A 15,715-nucleotide genomic window follows, 5' to 3' on the forward strand; every position below is an offset into this window, starting at 1 on the left:
CAATCTGACCTCGGTGTTATCACAGGTACTACACTCAACCACCTTAGTCAAATTGATTAAATTTAGTATACCATATTCGGTTGTTCGGTGTTTGTCAGGCATGATTTCTATATGCTCCTTACCTGCTGACCACGACAATCGGGTTCATGGCCAGTTGTGACTTCTAAACCACCCTTGGCAAGGACTGCTATTCGCCCACTTGTTCCTTCTCTAGTAAGCAAGACTCAGGGGCGAGTCTATTCTGTTAGACATGAGGAAGCCCAATCTGACCTTGGTGTTATTACAGTACTACACTCAACCACCTTAGTTAAATTGATTAAATTTAGTATACCATATTCGGTTGTTCGGTATTTGCCAGGCATGATTTCTTTATGCTCTTTACCTGCTTATGTGCTATTTGATTCGGGGGCGTCACATTCCTTTATATCCCCCTCTTGTGCTGAAAAGTTACCCATTGAACTGGTTATACTAGAGCAAAAGTTAACAGTTAGCACACCGACTGGAAGCAAAGTTGAGCTTGACCGATCCTTCCACTCTTGCCCTGTTCGAGTAAGCGACCACAGGCTTGAGGCCAGTTTGATCATTTTAGACATGAAAGATTTTGATGTAATTCTGGGAATGGATTGGTTATCCACACACGGAGCTAGTCTGATCTGTGCAGAGAGGAAGATACTCTTTCGGATAGGAGAGGATAATGAATTCGTATTCAAGGGCAATGAAAGTAAGAAGCCCAAGACCTCAATCATATCGGCTCTCCAAGTCCAAAAGCTCTTAGCGTAGGATTGTCAATGCTTTTTAGCCTCTGTAATGGATACTGAAGCCGAGATTTCACCTATGGAAGAGATAAGTGTGGTGAGAGATTTTCCTGATGTCTTTCCGGAAGACCTTACACGGCTACCACCGGATCGAGAAATAGAATTTATAATTGATCTAATACCCAGTGCTGCTCCAGTGTCCAAGGCGCCGCACAGGATGGCCCCATCAGAAATGAAAGAACTTTAGGGACAGCTTAATGACCTACTGAAGAAAGGTTTTATCAGGCCAAGCGTTTCCCTGTGGGACGCACCTATTTTGTTTGTAAAGAAGAAAGACGACAGTATGCGCCTGTGCATCAACTACCGTGAACTCAACAAGCTTACAATCAAGAATCGGTACCTCTTGCCTAGGATCGATGATTTATTTGACCAATTGCAAGGTGCTAGGGTATTCTCCAAAATTGATCTCCACTCGGGGTACCACCAGCTGAAGATCAGAGATAGTGACATTAGCAAGACCGCGTTCAGATCACGATATGGCCACTATGAATTCTTGGTTATGCCTTTTGGGCTAACCAATGCCCCGGCAGCTTTCATGGAATTGATGAACATGGTATTTTATGATGTGTTGGATAAATACGTTATTGTGTTTATTGATGGCATCTTGGTCTATTCCAAGAGTGAAGAAGAATATGTTGACCATCTTCGATTTGTGCTTCAACGCTTGAGAGAAAAGCGGTTATATGCTAAATTCAGTAAGTGCAAGTTCTGATTACAACAAGTGGCTTTTCTAGGCCATTTGGTCTCTATGAAGGGTATCGAAGTTGACCCAGGCAAGGTACAGTCGATACTTGACTGGGAGACACCTAAGAATGTAGCAGACATTCGTAGTTTTCTCGGCCTAGCCGGTTACTACAGGAGATTTATTGAGAACTTTTCAAAAATCTCTGCTCTTATAACTCGATTGACCCGAAAGGGAGTGAAATTCGAGTGGTCGGACGAATGTGAGAAGAATTTCCAAGATTTGAAGCAACGACTGATTTCAACTCCGGTGCTTACCATTCCAAATGGTACCGGGGGGATGGTAGTCTATTGTGATCTGTCGAAAATGAGCCTTGGTTGTGTGTTGATGCAAGGTGATAAAGTGGTAGCCTACGCTTCTCGTCAGTTGAAGGAATATGAGAGAAATTACCCAACCCATGATTTAGAGGTGGCGGCTGTGGTCTTTGCTTTGAAGATCTGGAGACACTACCTGTATAGAGAGAAAAGTGAGATCTACAGCGACCATAAAAGCCTCAAATATTTTTTTACTCAAAAGGAACTTAATATGAGATAGAGGCATTGGTTAGAACTCATGAAGGACTATGATTGCACCATTCATTACCACCCAGGTAAAGCAAACGTAGTAGCAGATGCTCTTAGTCGGAAGTCCCAGACCTTATCCATCGCATCCTTAGCTGTCAGTAAGGAACTTGTAGAAGAAGCTAGGAGGATGGATTTGGAGCTATTGGTAGAGGGTGTTACCCTAGCTCTAGCAGCCTTATCGGTGCAATCAACCTTAGTTGAAAAGATTCAGTCAGCTTAAGCTTCAGACGAACACTTTCAGGAGATTATTGAAGCTATCCAGGGTGACACGCAGCGAGATCTGGATTTTACATTGACAGATAGTGGCGTTCTCATGTTTAGAGATCGTCTATGTGTTCCCAAGGACGATCAGCTCAGGAAAGAAGTGTTGGTAGAGGCACATGAATCTCCCTACTCGATTCACCCAAGAAGTACTAAAATGTACAAGGACCTGAAAAGGACATTACTGGTGGAGTGGAATGAAGAGGGATGTAGCTGAATTTGTAGCCCGGTGTCTCACTTGTCAGCAAGTGAAAGCAGATAGGCAACGACCTCATGGCCTGTTACAGTCATTGCCCATGCTAGAATAGAAATGGGAGCATGTTACTATGGACTTCATCACAGGATTACCCCATACACCTAGGGGTGTCGATGCTATATGGGTTATTGTGGATAGGTTAACGAAGACAGCTCATTTCATCCCAATCAAAGTCACCTATTCTATGGATAAATTGACCCGCATGTATATTGATAATATGGTTTGCCTACACGGAGTTTCGGTTAGCATTATCTCGGATCGAGATCCCAGATTTACGTCCAAGTTCTGGGGCGGATTCCAGAGAGCTATGGGTACCTTGTTGAGCTTTAGCACCGCCTTCCATCCATAAACCGATGGTCAGTCAGAATGGATAATACAGACTTTGGAAGACATGCTTCGAGCTTGTGCGATTGATATGCAGGGCAACTGGGATAAGCATATTTCGCTTATTGAGTTCGCCTATAACAATAGTTACCAAGCTACTATTGGGATGGCACACTTTGAAGCACAGTATGGGAAGAAGTGTCGTACTCCATTGTATTGGGACGAAGTAGGTGAGCGGCGCATTCTCGGGCTGGAGCTGATCCAAGCAACCTGTGAGAAGGTAGATTTGATCTGAGAGCGAATTAAAGCTGCCCAGTCTAGGCAGAAGGGCTATGCAGATCAAAGGCAAAAAGATCTAGAATTCCTCATCGGTGATTAGGTATTTCTCAAGGTGTCGCCTACAAAAGGCGTGATGCGGTTCAGCAAGAAGGGCAAGCTAAGCCTGAGATATATTGAGCCTTCCAAGATTCTTGCAAAGGTTGGACCGGTAGCTTATCGGTTGGCACTTCCCCCATCCCTGGATGGCGTGTATGATGTCTTCCACGTATCTATGTTGCAGAAGTATGTGCATGACTCCAGTCATATTTTATCTCAGGAACCACCAGAGCTGGCAGCAGATATGTCTTATAAAGAACAGCCTGAGAAGATCTTGGACAGTAAAGTGGTAAATCTTCGCAACCGACCTATTCATTATGTGAAGGTGAAGTGGTGCAACCACACAGAAGAAGAAGCCTCCTGGGAAGCTGAGGTGGAAATGTGAGCCAAGTACCCTTCCCTTGGATTCTTACAAGGTACGACGATTTCGAGGAAGAAATTTTTGTAAGGTGGGGAGGATTTTACACTTGTGCCCGGATTTACTATTTAATAATATTTTCTCTCTCGTGTGAAGTGTAGATTCTGCTTTCGTGTAGGTTGGCGAGTTGTTTTCACTTGTGGTGAAACCTAGCCACAAGATTATTGACCAGTTCATGGGCTTGCTTGTGGAGGAGAGGTTCCTCAACCGACAGTGGGGAAAATTTATCGATGGTGATTTCATCGATCATCCCCCTTGCACAAGTCCGTAAAATGAGGAATATCGAAAGGCATACCTTGTGTCCCCATAGTTAGATACCTCCTTCGGCGATGAGCTTAGTATCGCGATGGGAAAACTATTCAGGATCACGAAGGACACGTTATAATGGCCGAGGGATAAGACGTTAACTTTGTGAATGATACTGTACCTTGCTCTAGTTGATCTTGAAGTGTGGGCCAAAGGCCTATCAAATTCCTTATGTTCCTACCCTTGCAGCAGCAACGGATGCACGAACAGACTCACCAAGACTGAATCCACCAGTTAGTCCGCCCGTGCTGTCTTTGGGCCTTATGTGTTTTCATTTTGTGGGACCCACACCCCATGCCTCAGACACCTTATTTTAGCCTTTGGGACGAGGTTGGTCTCATCCTTGGTTCACTTGGGTTATGGGTTTGCCATTTGGGTGGACCCATTGGCTAAATAAACCTTTTAATGGGTTTTAACCTTAAGGGCCTAAATCCAAACTGACCTTAATAGGGGAGATTAGTCTTAAAACCAAGACTAATGCTCTCAAGCCTCATTTACTTCTCTACCTACCTGAGACGTTGGAGACTTGGAGCATTGAAGACTTGGAGAAGAAGAGCTTTGGGAGGCTGTGGAGGTGGAAAGCATTGATTGATCCATTCTTGAGGTAGGCATCTTCACCTCCCTCCCTCTGTCTTCCATTTTAAATTTGGGCGAAAACCCTTGAGATCGAAACCTAGCTTTGGGGTTTCTCAAGGAAACCCAATAAACCCTAGATAATGCCCCTTTGAGACTCACATTCCCTGTGCTAGATGCATTCATGGCCTTGGATGATTCTTTTGTTGTTCAAACATCTAAACCTATCTTGGGTTTGGGAATGACTTTGGAAATGGACCTAAATCCCTCAAATCCCCTTATCTCCTTGGAGAGACATGTGTATTGGACCTCCAACGAAGGTTTGAGCTCACCTCCCTAACCCCAAGACCCTTAAGGATTCATGAATGAAGGGCTGGAGGTGATGCTCTTCGTAGCTGTTCAAAGGAAGGGCAGCGGACGAACGATCGGACTCACTGTCGTGTATCCGTCCGTTAGTCCGTTCAGCCTAACCTGGCTATTCCTCTAGGTGGAGTTACGAGCGGACCCACCTAAGGTGAATTCGCTCGAAATCCAGAATGCTTAGGTTGCTTTCGGGTGTGTCTCAGGGTTGGGACGGATGCATGAGCGGATCCATGTTCCGATCTGCTCGTGAGTCCGTTCCATATATTTTTTGAGCATGACCTGGACGGATCAACGATTGGACTCACCTGTCTGACTCCGTTCCTTCATCCGCTCCTGCTGTCTTGACCCAAACTTCTTTTATTTTGTTGAGAACCTTTGTGGGACCCACCTATATACCTCTAACGCTACTTTCACGTATTCTCAGACCTTGGAATTTATACGGGAGTACGTGCACTTGACCAAACTTCACCAAACAACAATCAAGCAAACGGTGAGTGGGTTTGAGTGATGATTGGGTTTGGTATATACATATATAGATGTAACCGTAGGGAATTATATAATGGTTTATGTGCTTACATTCATTCTTACCATGTTGCATTTGCATATAAAACCATGTCAGATATGATTGATGAAATGTTGATGTGATGCTTTACATTGTTATTGCCTGTGCTAGGGCCCCATAAATTCTTATTATTAATGTTATCATTCTGGTCTGTATGCGCCGTGTCATGCTGGTACCCGGGTGCTAGATGGAATGGGACGTTGATGCACCCAGAATATCTCTCGGGATGATAGAAATGCATGTAGTATATCTGTGGTTAGGAATTATACTCCCTTATGCTACGACCCTTACCAACAGGGGTGTATGTGTTGGATAGTCGGAGCACCTGATGTCTGTGGAGATGGGAGAGACCAAGTCAGGGGTAGTAACAACTATCGGGGTCTGCCACTGGGTGATCATGATGGCTTCTACCAGCACAGGTCCCTTGTGATAATTGAGGTTTCATTGGGGCGATAGGATAAGTGACCCTCAGTGTCTCCCGAGTTATCACAGTAGCATATACCATGACTTAGACTGTTTGCTAGGTGGAAAATATGTATTTAACATCTTATACATCATAGATTATGTGCGATTATGTGTATGTTCACTCCCCTTTCCCCTCACTGGGGCAGTGGAGCTGACCCCCTGTGTACACAACTTTTAGACTATGATGCAGGTGATGGGTATTTGGCCGGCCTAGATGTACAGTCGGCGGATTATAATGGTATTGCCATAGAGGAGCCGGAGTACGTGTCGGAGGAACACGGTGATGGTTGCCACTGTGATAATTGTGCTTATGGGCACTGATGTTGCTGGGGTGTTGACCCCTCCTTTTGATTCTTTTGGGGCATTGTGCCCATTATGAACATTTCCTATAATAAGGGTCATCATCCCATTGAAGTAGTTGATGTGATTATTAGGGTCTGTGGTACCATTGTAGAGTTTGAAGGTGGGTAGCCTGAACCGGGAGGGGAGTGATGCTGCCATGATCTCTGCCGATTATGGGTGTTGGCCTAGTACCGAGTGTGTTTCACCCTTCGTCTGCTTCTTCAGCCCTTCCAACTTCTCGTCCAATTCTTGGAGTCTTTTATCTAGCTCCTCCTCACGTGACTATCCGTCACGCCTGGTTGCACGTTCACTGCGAACCCGCTCGTGATCCCTCCTTGATGTTCCCTCCCGCTGTGAGTTTTGACATGATGGAGAGTAATCACGATGTGATGAGCCTTGACCCGAACGTGAGGGACTTTCTTCACTATAGGTCCGACTTCGCCTTGGTTTGCGACTTCCTCCTGGTCACCCTTGGAATACTGATCTTCTGATTGAACCATCCAGACTAGTTACCACCGACCTGTGTGTCAGGGACACCCCTCGTTCTGATCGGATTGGCAGATCCACTGTTCTCCCGGGATGACGCGAAGGATCTCCTTGTTGGTGAGTTGGACTTGTGCGCCTTACGAGTCTCTTCGATCTTTCACCCCTAGGGGGTGACCTCCTAGGGTATGGCTCTTGTCGAGGGATGGGCTTTGTCCTTTGTGGTGGCAACATCTTACGGCTGTGGGACATCACCCGCTGCCTCAGATAGTCTCGAAAGAGTCTTTGGTCCTGGAGGATCTGTCATTGTAAGTCATTAATCTGACCTACAGTTGCTGGCACGTTAGGGTTAGGTACTGCCTCCATGGCTACTTTGTTATTGAGGTCGACTACGTCGACATGCTCGTTCTTTGGGTTCTCCTTCTCCTGAGATTCATGATCATTGGCTCGCCGACGAGTGCTCTCTGGTGGAGGTGACCCATTCCTCTCCCTCTCAGCATTGGTGGAGGGAGCAACCTTCTTACCCCATGGTGCCATTGAATGCTTGGGGAAGCGAGCTAGTAGATACGTTGGCTAGCATCGTTCCCACAGACGGCGCCAATTTGTTGCGTAAAGAAATCATCGGTGGGTCCTTCGGGTGCTGCAACCTGCAAAAGGATGTCAGGGACAAGGGAGAATCGGTGTGGCTCTGGCCTAGGACTCTCCGATGTCTAAGTTAGATCTCTCTGAGTAATAGATGAATAATTAGAATTCAAGATGGGTTAATGGGGTAGAGTACCTCATAATTTATAGTGAAGTATGGCGGTGTGGAGAGTCCCAGTTGGTGATGAGCAGTCCTCATAGTAGATAAGTGTTCCTCGTTAGTAGGATTTATCACTTAGTCGGTTGCTCCCCCATGGGAGGTAGAGTCCCAGTAGGAAAGATGTTCTCGGTAGATAGACATGCATGCACCCTTGTATGTTGGATAAGACCTTTCGTGCATGAGTCCAGCTGAGATTGTACCTCTTATGGATGGTACCTGTCAAGTGGTGAGGTGAAGTATATCTCGACGATGATGCCAGTGGCTTGCGTGTAGTACTTGGTCTTAAACCTAGAGTGATCTTGTTGGTTCTTTTCCTTCTGGGCAGACGAGTGAGTCTTGAAGTGGCGGGGCTTGGGTGGTCTTCCCTCTTGTGCCAGGACACGTGGCGGCTCACGATTGGCTTGTATAATTTTGGTTTATCACAGTAAAATTTCTCCATCCTTTGGTGCCACTTACCATGATCCTATATACAAAGCCTTCAATGACATTCTGAACAACAGAGACAGCAGCAAGCTCGACTTGTCCTAGATCGCCGACGAATGCAGCCATCACAATTCCAATAGAGAGTTGAGAAACTGCAGTTAAAATTGCAGGCCTGCTATATGCCACATCTTCTTCGATTCATCCCAGCTTTTCTCTGCCACTTTTGATCTCTTTCTGTTCCTCATAATCTCCAACACTTTTTTCTCAAACCCAATCCGTTCAGTCTCCATTGGAGAAAGTCTTAAATCCAATAACAAAGAAGAATCAAAATCAGTTCTATCTCTACTTGTCTTTGGTTTCCCTAACCCCGGGCCAGGTTAGGGAAAACCCTGGCAGGGTCGGTCAGGGTTGAGGGTTTCTTGGCCTTGCCAGGGTTGGGTCAGGGTCAGGGTTTAGGTTAAGGCCTCTAGAGTCAGGGTCAGGGTTTAGGTAGGCCCGGCCCAATCCGACCCATTGACACCCCTACAAATCAGTCCTAAAAGCTGCCGAATTTTATTCTTGATAATACGGTAAATTGACCATATCAGAAGGGTACATTTGTAAATTGGTCATGAAGGAAACCAGAAACCGCATTGAAACGTGTAATATCCGCGGGAAGCTATTCTTGCCTGAGAAAATCCTGGCCAAATCCCTATCCTTACACTCCATCACCACCTTAAAAAATTTCGTTCTTTGAATGATTCAGTGTTTTCAAAATTTAATCTTTCTGAAAACAATTCTGCGAAACTGTTTATTTAATTTAATGTTTTCGATTTAAATACAGCATCAAAGAGAGAAAGGATTGTATTTTAAGATTCTTGTCTTACTCAAAAGCCGAAAATGGCGGGCTTTGAGGTTGGGCAGAAGACCAGAATCATGGATTCACCATCACCTCCTCGGGCTGCAGCTCGATCATCGCTCGTCGATTCGTTAATGGGTTGTGGCCTTTCAGGGGTCCGTATTGCGAGGGCGGATCTTAAGAAGAGGATTTTGATTCCAGAGTATCTTCGTCTTGCTATGCGCGATTCGATTCGATTCAAGAATCCGAATGCAGGTGAACAACATGCAGGGGATGCCAAAGGGAAGGCAGCGCCTGAGGCGCCAATGGTTGTGTTTGTGAATTCGAAGAGCGGTGGGAAGCATGGTCCGGTTCTTAAAGGGAAGCTTCAGGAATTGATGTGCGAAGAACAGGTCAGGGCTTTATTACTTGCGAATTTCAGTCTTTTAAAAAAAATATGATTTTCAGTTTGAAACTGTAAAATCATTGTATTCTAGAATTTTGATTAGTGGAAGAAGTTCACTCATTCACACATGCAGACATGAAACGAAATCACAGGTATAAACGTGATAATTAGGTGTTAAATATGTATCTGGGGTAATAAGGAAATACTAATGCCAGTTAAGAACTTGAAAGAAACGAAAAAAAAATTGTATATATCCTTCCCTTGGGTGTTACTCCTGTGGGGATTATATAGTTTCAGATATCTGCTGTTGTTATGAATTTAAATAAATAATAGAGCCTGTGCCTAACGTAGTGAGGCTACTTTGAGGTTAATATTCAGCTTTGAGGAGTGTGTGAGTGTAGGAGGGGATGGTATGGGGTAAAGTGAGTTGTATTTTCTTGTACGGGCATCCAAATTATGTTTACACTAATGAATCCAATCTCTACGCTTTAGCTACCTATTAATGTAGTCCTAGGTAGGAGTAGTCCCACTAGGAGCCAGGGTAATGGGGTCACAAGCAAAGGCTGGCCGATTGGGTTAGGGTTTAGTAATTTAGGGCAAAACTAGGGTTAGGGTTGGATAATGGGAAAGGGGTTTATAGGGTATTAATGGGAAGGTATAGGGGATTAATATGGTATAAAGAAGTTAGGGTTTGAATGAGTTTTGAAATTCTGCAATATTGGGCAGAATTGAATTTTAGGGTTTTGGGTATGGGTTTTAATGGAGCAAGGAGATTGTTTGAGTTAAAATAAAACCGCAAGCGTACGGGTCAATCGTAGCTACGGGTCGAACACGAGGAGATATACGCCACTCTATTTAACTAACTTAAAAGTAATGCAAAATGAACCAAATTAAAGTATTAAATTAAACTAATTAAACTAATGAAAATCAATGCATCCTAACTCATAAGCATCTAACAAAATTAAGGGATTAAATCGGCGTCCTAACACATGAGCATCTAACCTATCGAACTAAAGCGAATTGAAAGGAATAAAAATGCAGCCACACATACTAACCACATAAAAAGAAATAAGGGAATAAAAATGCATCCATAAACCACAACCATATAAAATTAAAATAAAAGAAATAGAGGGGGAAGAAGAAGAAGATAGAGAGAGATAGAGGAGATGGAGAATGAGATTGAGAGTTTAGATAGTAAAACCTGGATGTGCTTGCATGAATGTAAATGAAAAGCTTGAATACTTGCATAAACTTACCATGGCCTCCTCTTCTAAATCTTCAAGTCTTGTCATCAACTTAAGAACTTAGACTAGAAGGCTTAAAACCTAAACTAGAATTAAGAAATTACAACCCAATTGAAGACTTAAATTGAAATTAAAGCATAAACTAAACCTATTATAAGCATTAACTAAAAAATTATAAAAGCAAACTAGAACTTAGAAAAGCCAAAAATCACAAATTAGAAGGAGAAGAAGAGAAGAAATTTCACTAAGTGAATGAGCCAATTTTTACAAGAGAGGTAGGGGGTATTTATAGGTGGAAGAGAGGAGAAGAGAGAAGATGGAAGTGTAGGAGAAATATTCCCTAAGAAAAGAGAATATTCTCTTCTCTTTCCTCTTTTACAATGCCTTGAATCCTAAGAAAAAAAGAAAAAATAGAAAGAAGAAGAAGAGAAGATTGTTTACATAGAGCTTCTATTTCTAGAAAAATAAACTTCCAATTTTAACAAGTGCTTCCTTTTCTTTGTAGATATCTTCTCCAAGCAATAAAATCAAAGCATCTTTGATTTTTCAACCTTCCATAGATGAGAAAATATAAATCTATCCCAAGTAGAATTTCGAAGTGCCCTTGAGAAGTTGGAGGAGAGAGAGAGTAAGGGTGATGACTAGGATTCCTTCAAGAATAAATAAAATACCCATTCTGTCCTTCAGAAAACGTGGAGCATGGGGTGCTTATATAGGTCTCACCATTGTGTTCCTTGCGAAAAATCACACAAAATAGACCCAAATTTCATCCAATTCGGAGTTGGGGAGCCCAAGATATCTCAAGTTGAAGTTGGACTGTCCAGAGCCTTCCAAATGGAATCTTTCGGTACAGTAAAGTAACTTCTGATAATTTCATTAAGGCCCCTAAAATCCGAACTTCCGTTTCACTTTGTTCCCATCCGACTGTCAATAATTATAAATAAACCCTGCAGACCATTTTCACGCATCGTTACGGAAAGCGGCCATAACTTCTTCGTTTCAACTCGGAATTAAGTGCCGTTTGAACCATTGCGAAGCTGACTCGATGGGCTATGCATCCATTTATACTTCTAAAAAGCTTAAAAACATCTCCTTAGCATCATCTCCTTCATTTTCACAAGAATTCACCTAAACCTTGAAAAGCACAAGAAAGCACCGAGTAACTCTGTCCAATGTGGTAAAATGTATAATTTATGCCCTAAAATTTCACACATAAATGTGCTTATCAGAGATGAAGGGGTTAGAGTGGGAGTATGGGGCTGAAACTTGGATCGAGTGTAGGGAAGGATGAGAGGGATGTTCGATGGGAGTTTGGCGATGCCTTGACAACTTTGGTGACGAACTCATCTACCATAATCTCATTGGCAAGTACATCAACCATTGCAATGCAATTTTCTGCAAATTACCAGTTGATGCAGGGCATTCAGCCAGCCCGCCAGGCCTAGCCTACCAGGCCCAGCCCAAGTTCATGAAACCAGCAGCTGGCCCATCAAGAAAGTTCCAGTCCAAGTCTAAGGCCCAACCCGAGTTCATGACCAGCCCAGATCTGTTCAGCCTGGATTGAAGTAACTTTGGCCCTCACAGCTAATTCGTGGATCCTTGGAACTGCCAAGTCTGGCCCCACAAGTCAACAACAGTCTAGTGACTATTCAATCCCAGCAGTGACTCTTCAGTTCCAACAAAGTGTCTTTTCATGTTCCTAGTTGTTTTAATATTTTCTTTAATTATTCTTGTTTGTAGTTCCTACATCTTGGAAACATTTTTCTATATCTTGGTTTTAGTTTCTAGGCCTAGGTATTATTTTCTATGCATTGGTTTTTGTTTTCTAGGCGTGGGAATTCCATCTAGTTTGGGAAATCCAGCAGCCTCTTTATGTCAAATGCATGTATCTCAAGAGGATGCTTAGTCTCCTCTTCCCCTATAAATACCAAATCATTTTCAGCGGCCAGAATTTTAACCAAAAAAAAAAGAAATCTTTCTTTGAAAGACAATATCCTGTGGATCTCAGGTGGGTTGTGGACTCAGCAAATTACATCCAAGGTGGATCTCCTTGGTGGGGCTCTAGTGGACTCTAGCAGCCAAAACTATCTACCTCCATCAATTATCATCATCATCAACCACCATCACCCATCTCCATCTTCATCATCAAAGTAAAAGGTCCTCATCTAGTGGTTATAACTTGCTGATTGTCAACCAGTTCTTCGATCCTTCTTATTTTTGCATCAACTTCTGTAAAAGCCACAGTGAAAGGGGAAATTTTATGACTCCTTATAAAAGCAGACAAATATTAGCATAGAAAATTCACCCATCATGATCAGGATATTTATGGTTAGGTCTATGGCAGCTATTAAGAGGATAAACTTCACTCTACTGGGAATTGTTCTGTACCACACAACACCTGGGGGCAAAGAAGAAGAACAACTTTCATTGTAAGAGAAACACAAAAAATATCCTATCGTTGAAGATCCACAGAGTTTGAGCCTTGCTATTGTGTAGGTATTGAATTCTCTCAAATAATAAATATAGGTTGAATGCCCAGCCATTGAAAGGTTTTCTAATGAGCTGCTTGTAGATCACTACTAGCCATTGTCATATATTGGCATTCAAACTTCTTAATTATATCACTGATCTTGGAAAAAACATTTCTAATTACTTGGTCAGCTTAACAAATGTTTTTCCTTAACACCTTCCCTAAACTAGATTCAAAGTTCCTTGTAAAAGTTGAAGGGAGCCTGTGCTTTGGGCTTGATAATAACCTTCATCCTTCTTTACAACTAGTTTGTGGAGCCTTCTTCCTGAATCCTAGCCTTTGTGCTGAACTGATTACCCCTATCATCACCCACGGCTTACCCCCTGGTCCTGCGTAACCTGCTGAAAATACCTAACCATATAAACCTCTCCAGACCTGCAGAGAAATTTGAAACACTGATGCAGGCAAGGAATTTGTTTCAACTGACTTTGTCAACTTTATATCCCATTTCACTAGAGGGCTGGGTTTGAACGCCTTGAGCTTGGGCCTTATTTTAAGAGGTTTAGGCTTAAATAAATCCTGTTAAGAAGTGTACCACGATAGGGGGAGTGTCCTTAGTGGGTGGATAGGTATTGCTTAGGCTAGATTTCTAGATTTACTTTATTATTACCTTCCTAGTTAGATTAGATCTTTGTTTTTCTATTTTAGCTAGGCTTCTAGTTCTTGCTCCCTTTTAATAAGGTGAATATATATATATATATATACACACACACACACACACACACACACACACACACACACATGATGGAGGGAGGCAGCTACTTCTATCGGCTGCTCTTGTCCTTGCAGTCTCATCTTCTCTTCTTCCATTCTCTCTCTTCCAAAGTAGAGGTGAAGATGGGTTAGAGATGGGATGAGATTGAGAGGGGTAAAATTAGAAATACACCTAAATTAGGGTAGAACTAACGCTCACAAGAATCCCAAATGAAACTTTTCAAAAAAGGGGCATGCCAAAGGTACTTTTATCAAAGATTGGACACCTTAGATGTAATTTACCCTTCTTTTTATTTTCCATCTTTCATTTGTCATTTTCCATTTTTTGTTTCTCATCTCATTTCCCCATCTTTTCTTTCCCCTTTTTTAGTTTACACCTCAGTTTTCCCTACTTTGTTTTGTTTAGATCCATGTAGCTGACTGTTGCGGGTGAAAACCTCCGATGCCCAGTTTGCCCACGGATGAGCCTGCAAAAACCAAGCGATGAGCACAAGAGAGCTGGTGTGGCTCCGGCCAAGGACTCTTTGACGCTCAAGTCAGGTCTCCAATGCAACAGCGTAACTGCGTAGTGAAAGCGAGATGTGGAATTGTGCTCCATACCTGGGTATTTATAGAGCGTGGATGAGGTGAGGCGGTTGAGAGAGTCCTAGTATGGTAGGAGTTCTTCTTTTGGAAGGCTCTCTCGGGTAGAGCGAAGTGGAGAGTCATTTTCGGCGTCGGACTCTTACCTTAATAAGAGTCCATGTAAAGTGTGATTCTGTATCGCGTTGGGATCGTGGCTCGATCCTTATCCCGTGATTCTTGGGATGTGCTGACGTGGCTCTGTAATTCCCGGCGGGTCATTATGATGACCTTGGTGGAGGGCTCGGCCTCGGAGGTCGGCCTAGGAGGTCGGCCTGGTAGGTCGGTCTTGGCAGTCACCTCGGCCTAGGCTGTCCTGTGTATGCTCGGTCAGGAGTTTATGGCTGACTTGTGCGAGCTCGGCTCAGAGCTTGGCCTCAGCCCCGGCTGATTTGTGTGAGCTTGGCTCAGAGCTTGGCCTCAGCCCCGGCTGACTTGTGTGAGCTCGGCCTCAGCCCCAGTTGACTTGTGTGAGCTCGGCTCTATCAGGTGACCTATCGGAGACTGGGTCAGGCTCGGTTTCCTGCTCAGCTCAGTTCGGTTCTTGGACTGACCTCGGGTCGGCCACCTGGCAGCTTCTAGTGGTGAGGTGATTTTATGCCCTATCACGGCCTCGGCGCGGGCCTCGGTGGGCGGCTCGGCTTGTGCTCGACCTTGGCCTCAGTCTCAGTGCTCGACCTCGGCCTCAGTCTCAGTGCTCGGCTGTGTTGGTGATCAGAGTGATGGCCTTCTCCTTCAGCCTTCGTGCTCGGCTGTGTTTGGTGCCGCACCGTTTGGCTCAGCTCGGCCCTCCGACTGGATTGGGGCTTGACTAGGCATTCGTGCTCAGCGATGACTGCCCTTTCAATCGAGCTTGATGTGCTCGGCTCAGTGGTCGGCGAATGCGATGCTCGCCCCCGATGCTCGGTTTGGAGTCCCTTGGCTCAGTTCGGCCAGGTCGGCTCGGTCCTTGAGTTTGGCTCGGTTCCATGATAGCTCGGCTCGGTCCTCGGATTCAGTCCTAGTACGTTTACGTGGCAGCTTTTGGTTGGTTGGGGGATTCTATGACGCATCACTGGCCTCATTAAGTTGGGATAAGGCTGACTTTGTTGTTTTTTGTTGTTGTTGTAGAACCTATCTTGGTTTAGGATTATTTATTCCAAACTGAGCTGGCTCCTCTTTTCTTATTGCTTGTTACTATAATAGGTTAGTTTGGAGCTTTGCTATTGGTTAAGCAATTCACTTTCAGATACAGTGCTGTGGATTCAGGAGTTTTTACTCGGTTGATTGATTCTTGGTGGGCCTTAGGTGGGATTCCTAGCCTGTTATCT

At 44.0% G+C, this 15,715-nt stretch overlaps 1 protein-coding gene across 1 annotated transcript in view; it reads left to right on the forward strand.

Moving 5' to 3' along the window:
- The first annotated feature begins 8,789 nt into the window (after positions 1–8,789).
- The window catches only part of LOC122646361 (diacylglycerol kinase 7-like), a 140,446-nt gene continuing 133,520 nt past the window's right edge, over positions 8,790–15,715 (forward strand). Inside the window, exon 1 of the mRNA XM_043839909.1 lies at positions 8,790–9,303. Within this exon, the coding sequence (XP_043695844.1) occupies positions 8,953–9,303 (351 nt within the window). The 5' untranslated portion in view covers positions 8,790–8,952. The remainder of the gene's footprint in view (positions 9,304–15,715) is intronic.

Source organism: Telopea speciosissima, chromosome 11 (assembly GCF_018873765.1).
Source record: "Telopea speciosissima isolate NSW1024214 ecotype Mountain lineage chromosome 11, Tspe_v1, whole genome shotgun sequence".
NCBI classification, from domain to species: domain Eukaryota; kingdom Viridiplantae; phylum Streptophyta; class Magnoliopsida; order Proteales; family Proteaceae; genus Telopea; species Telopea speciosissima.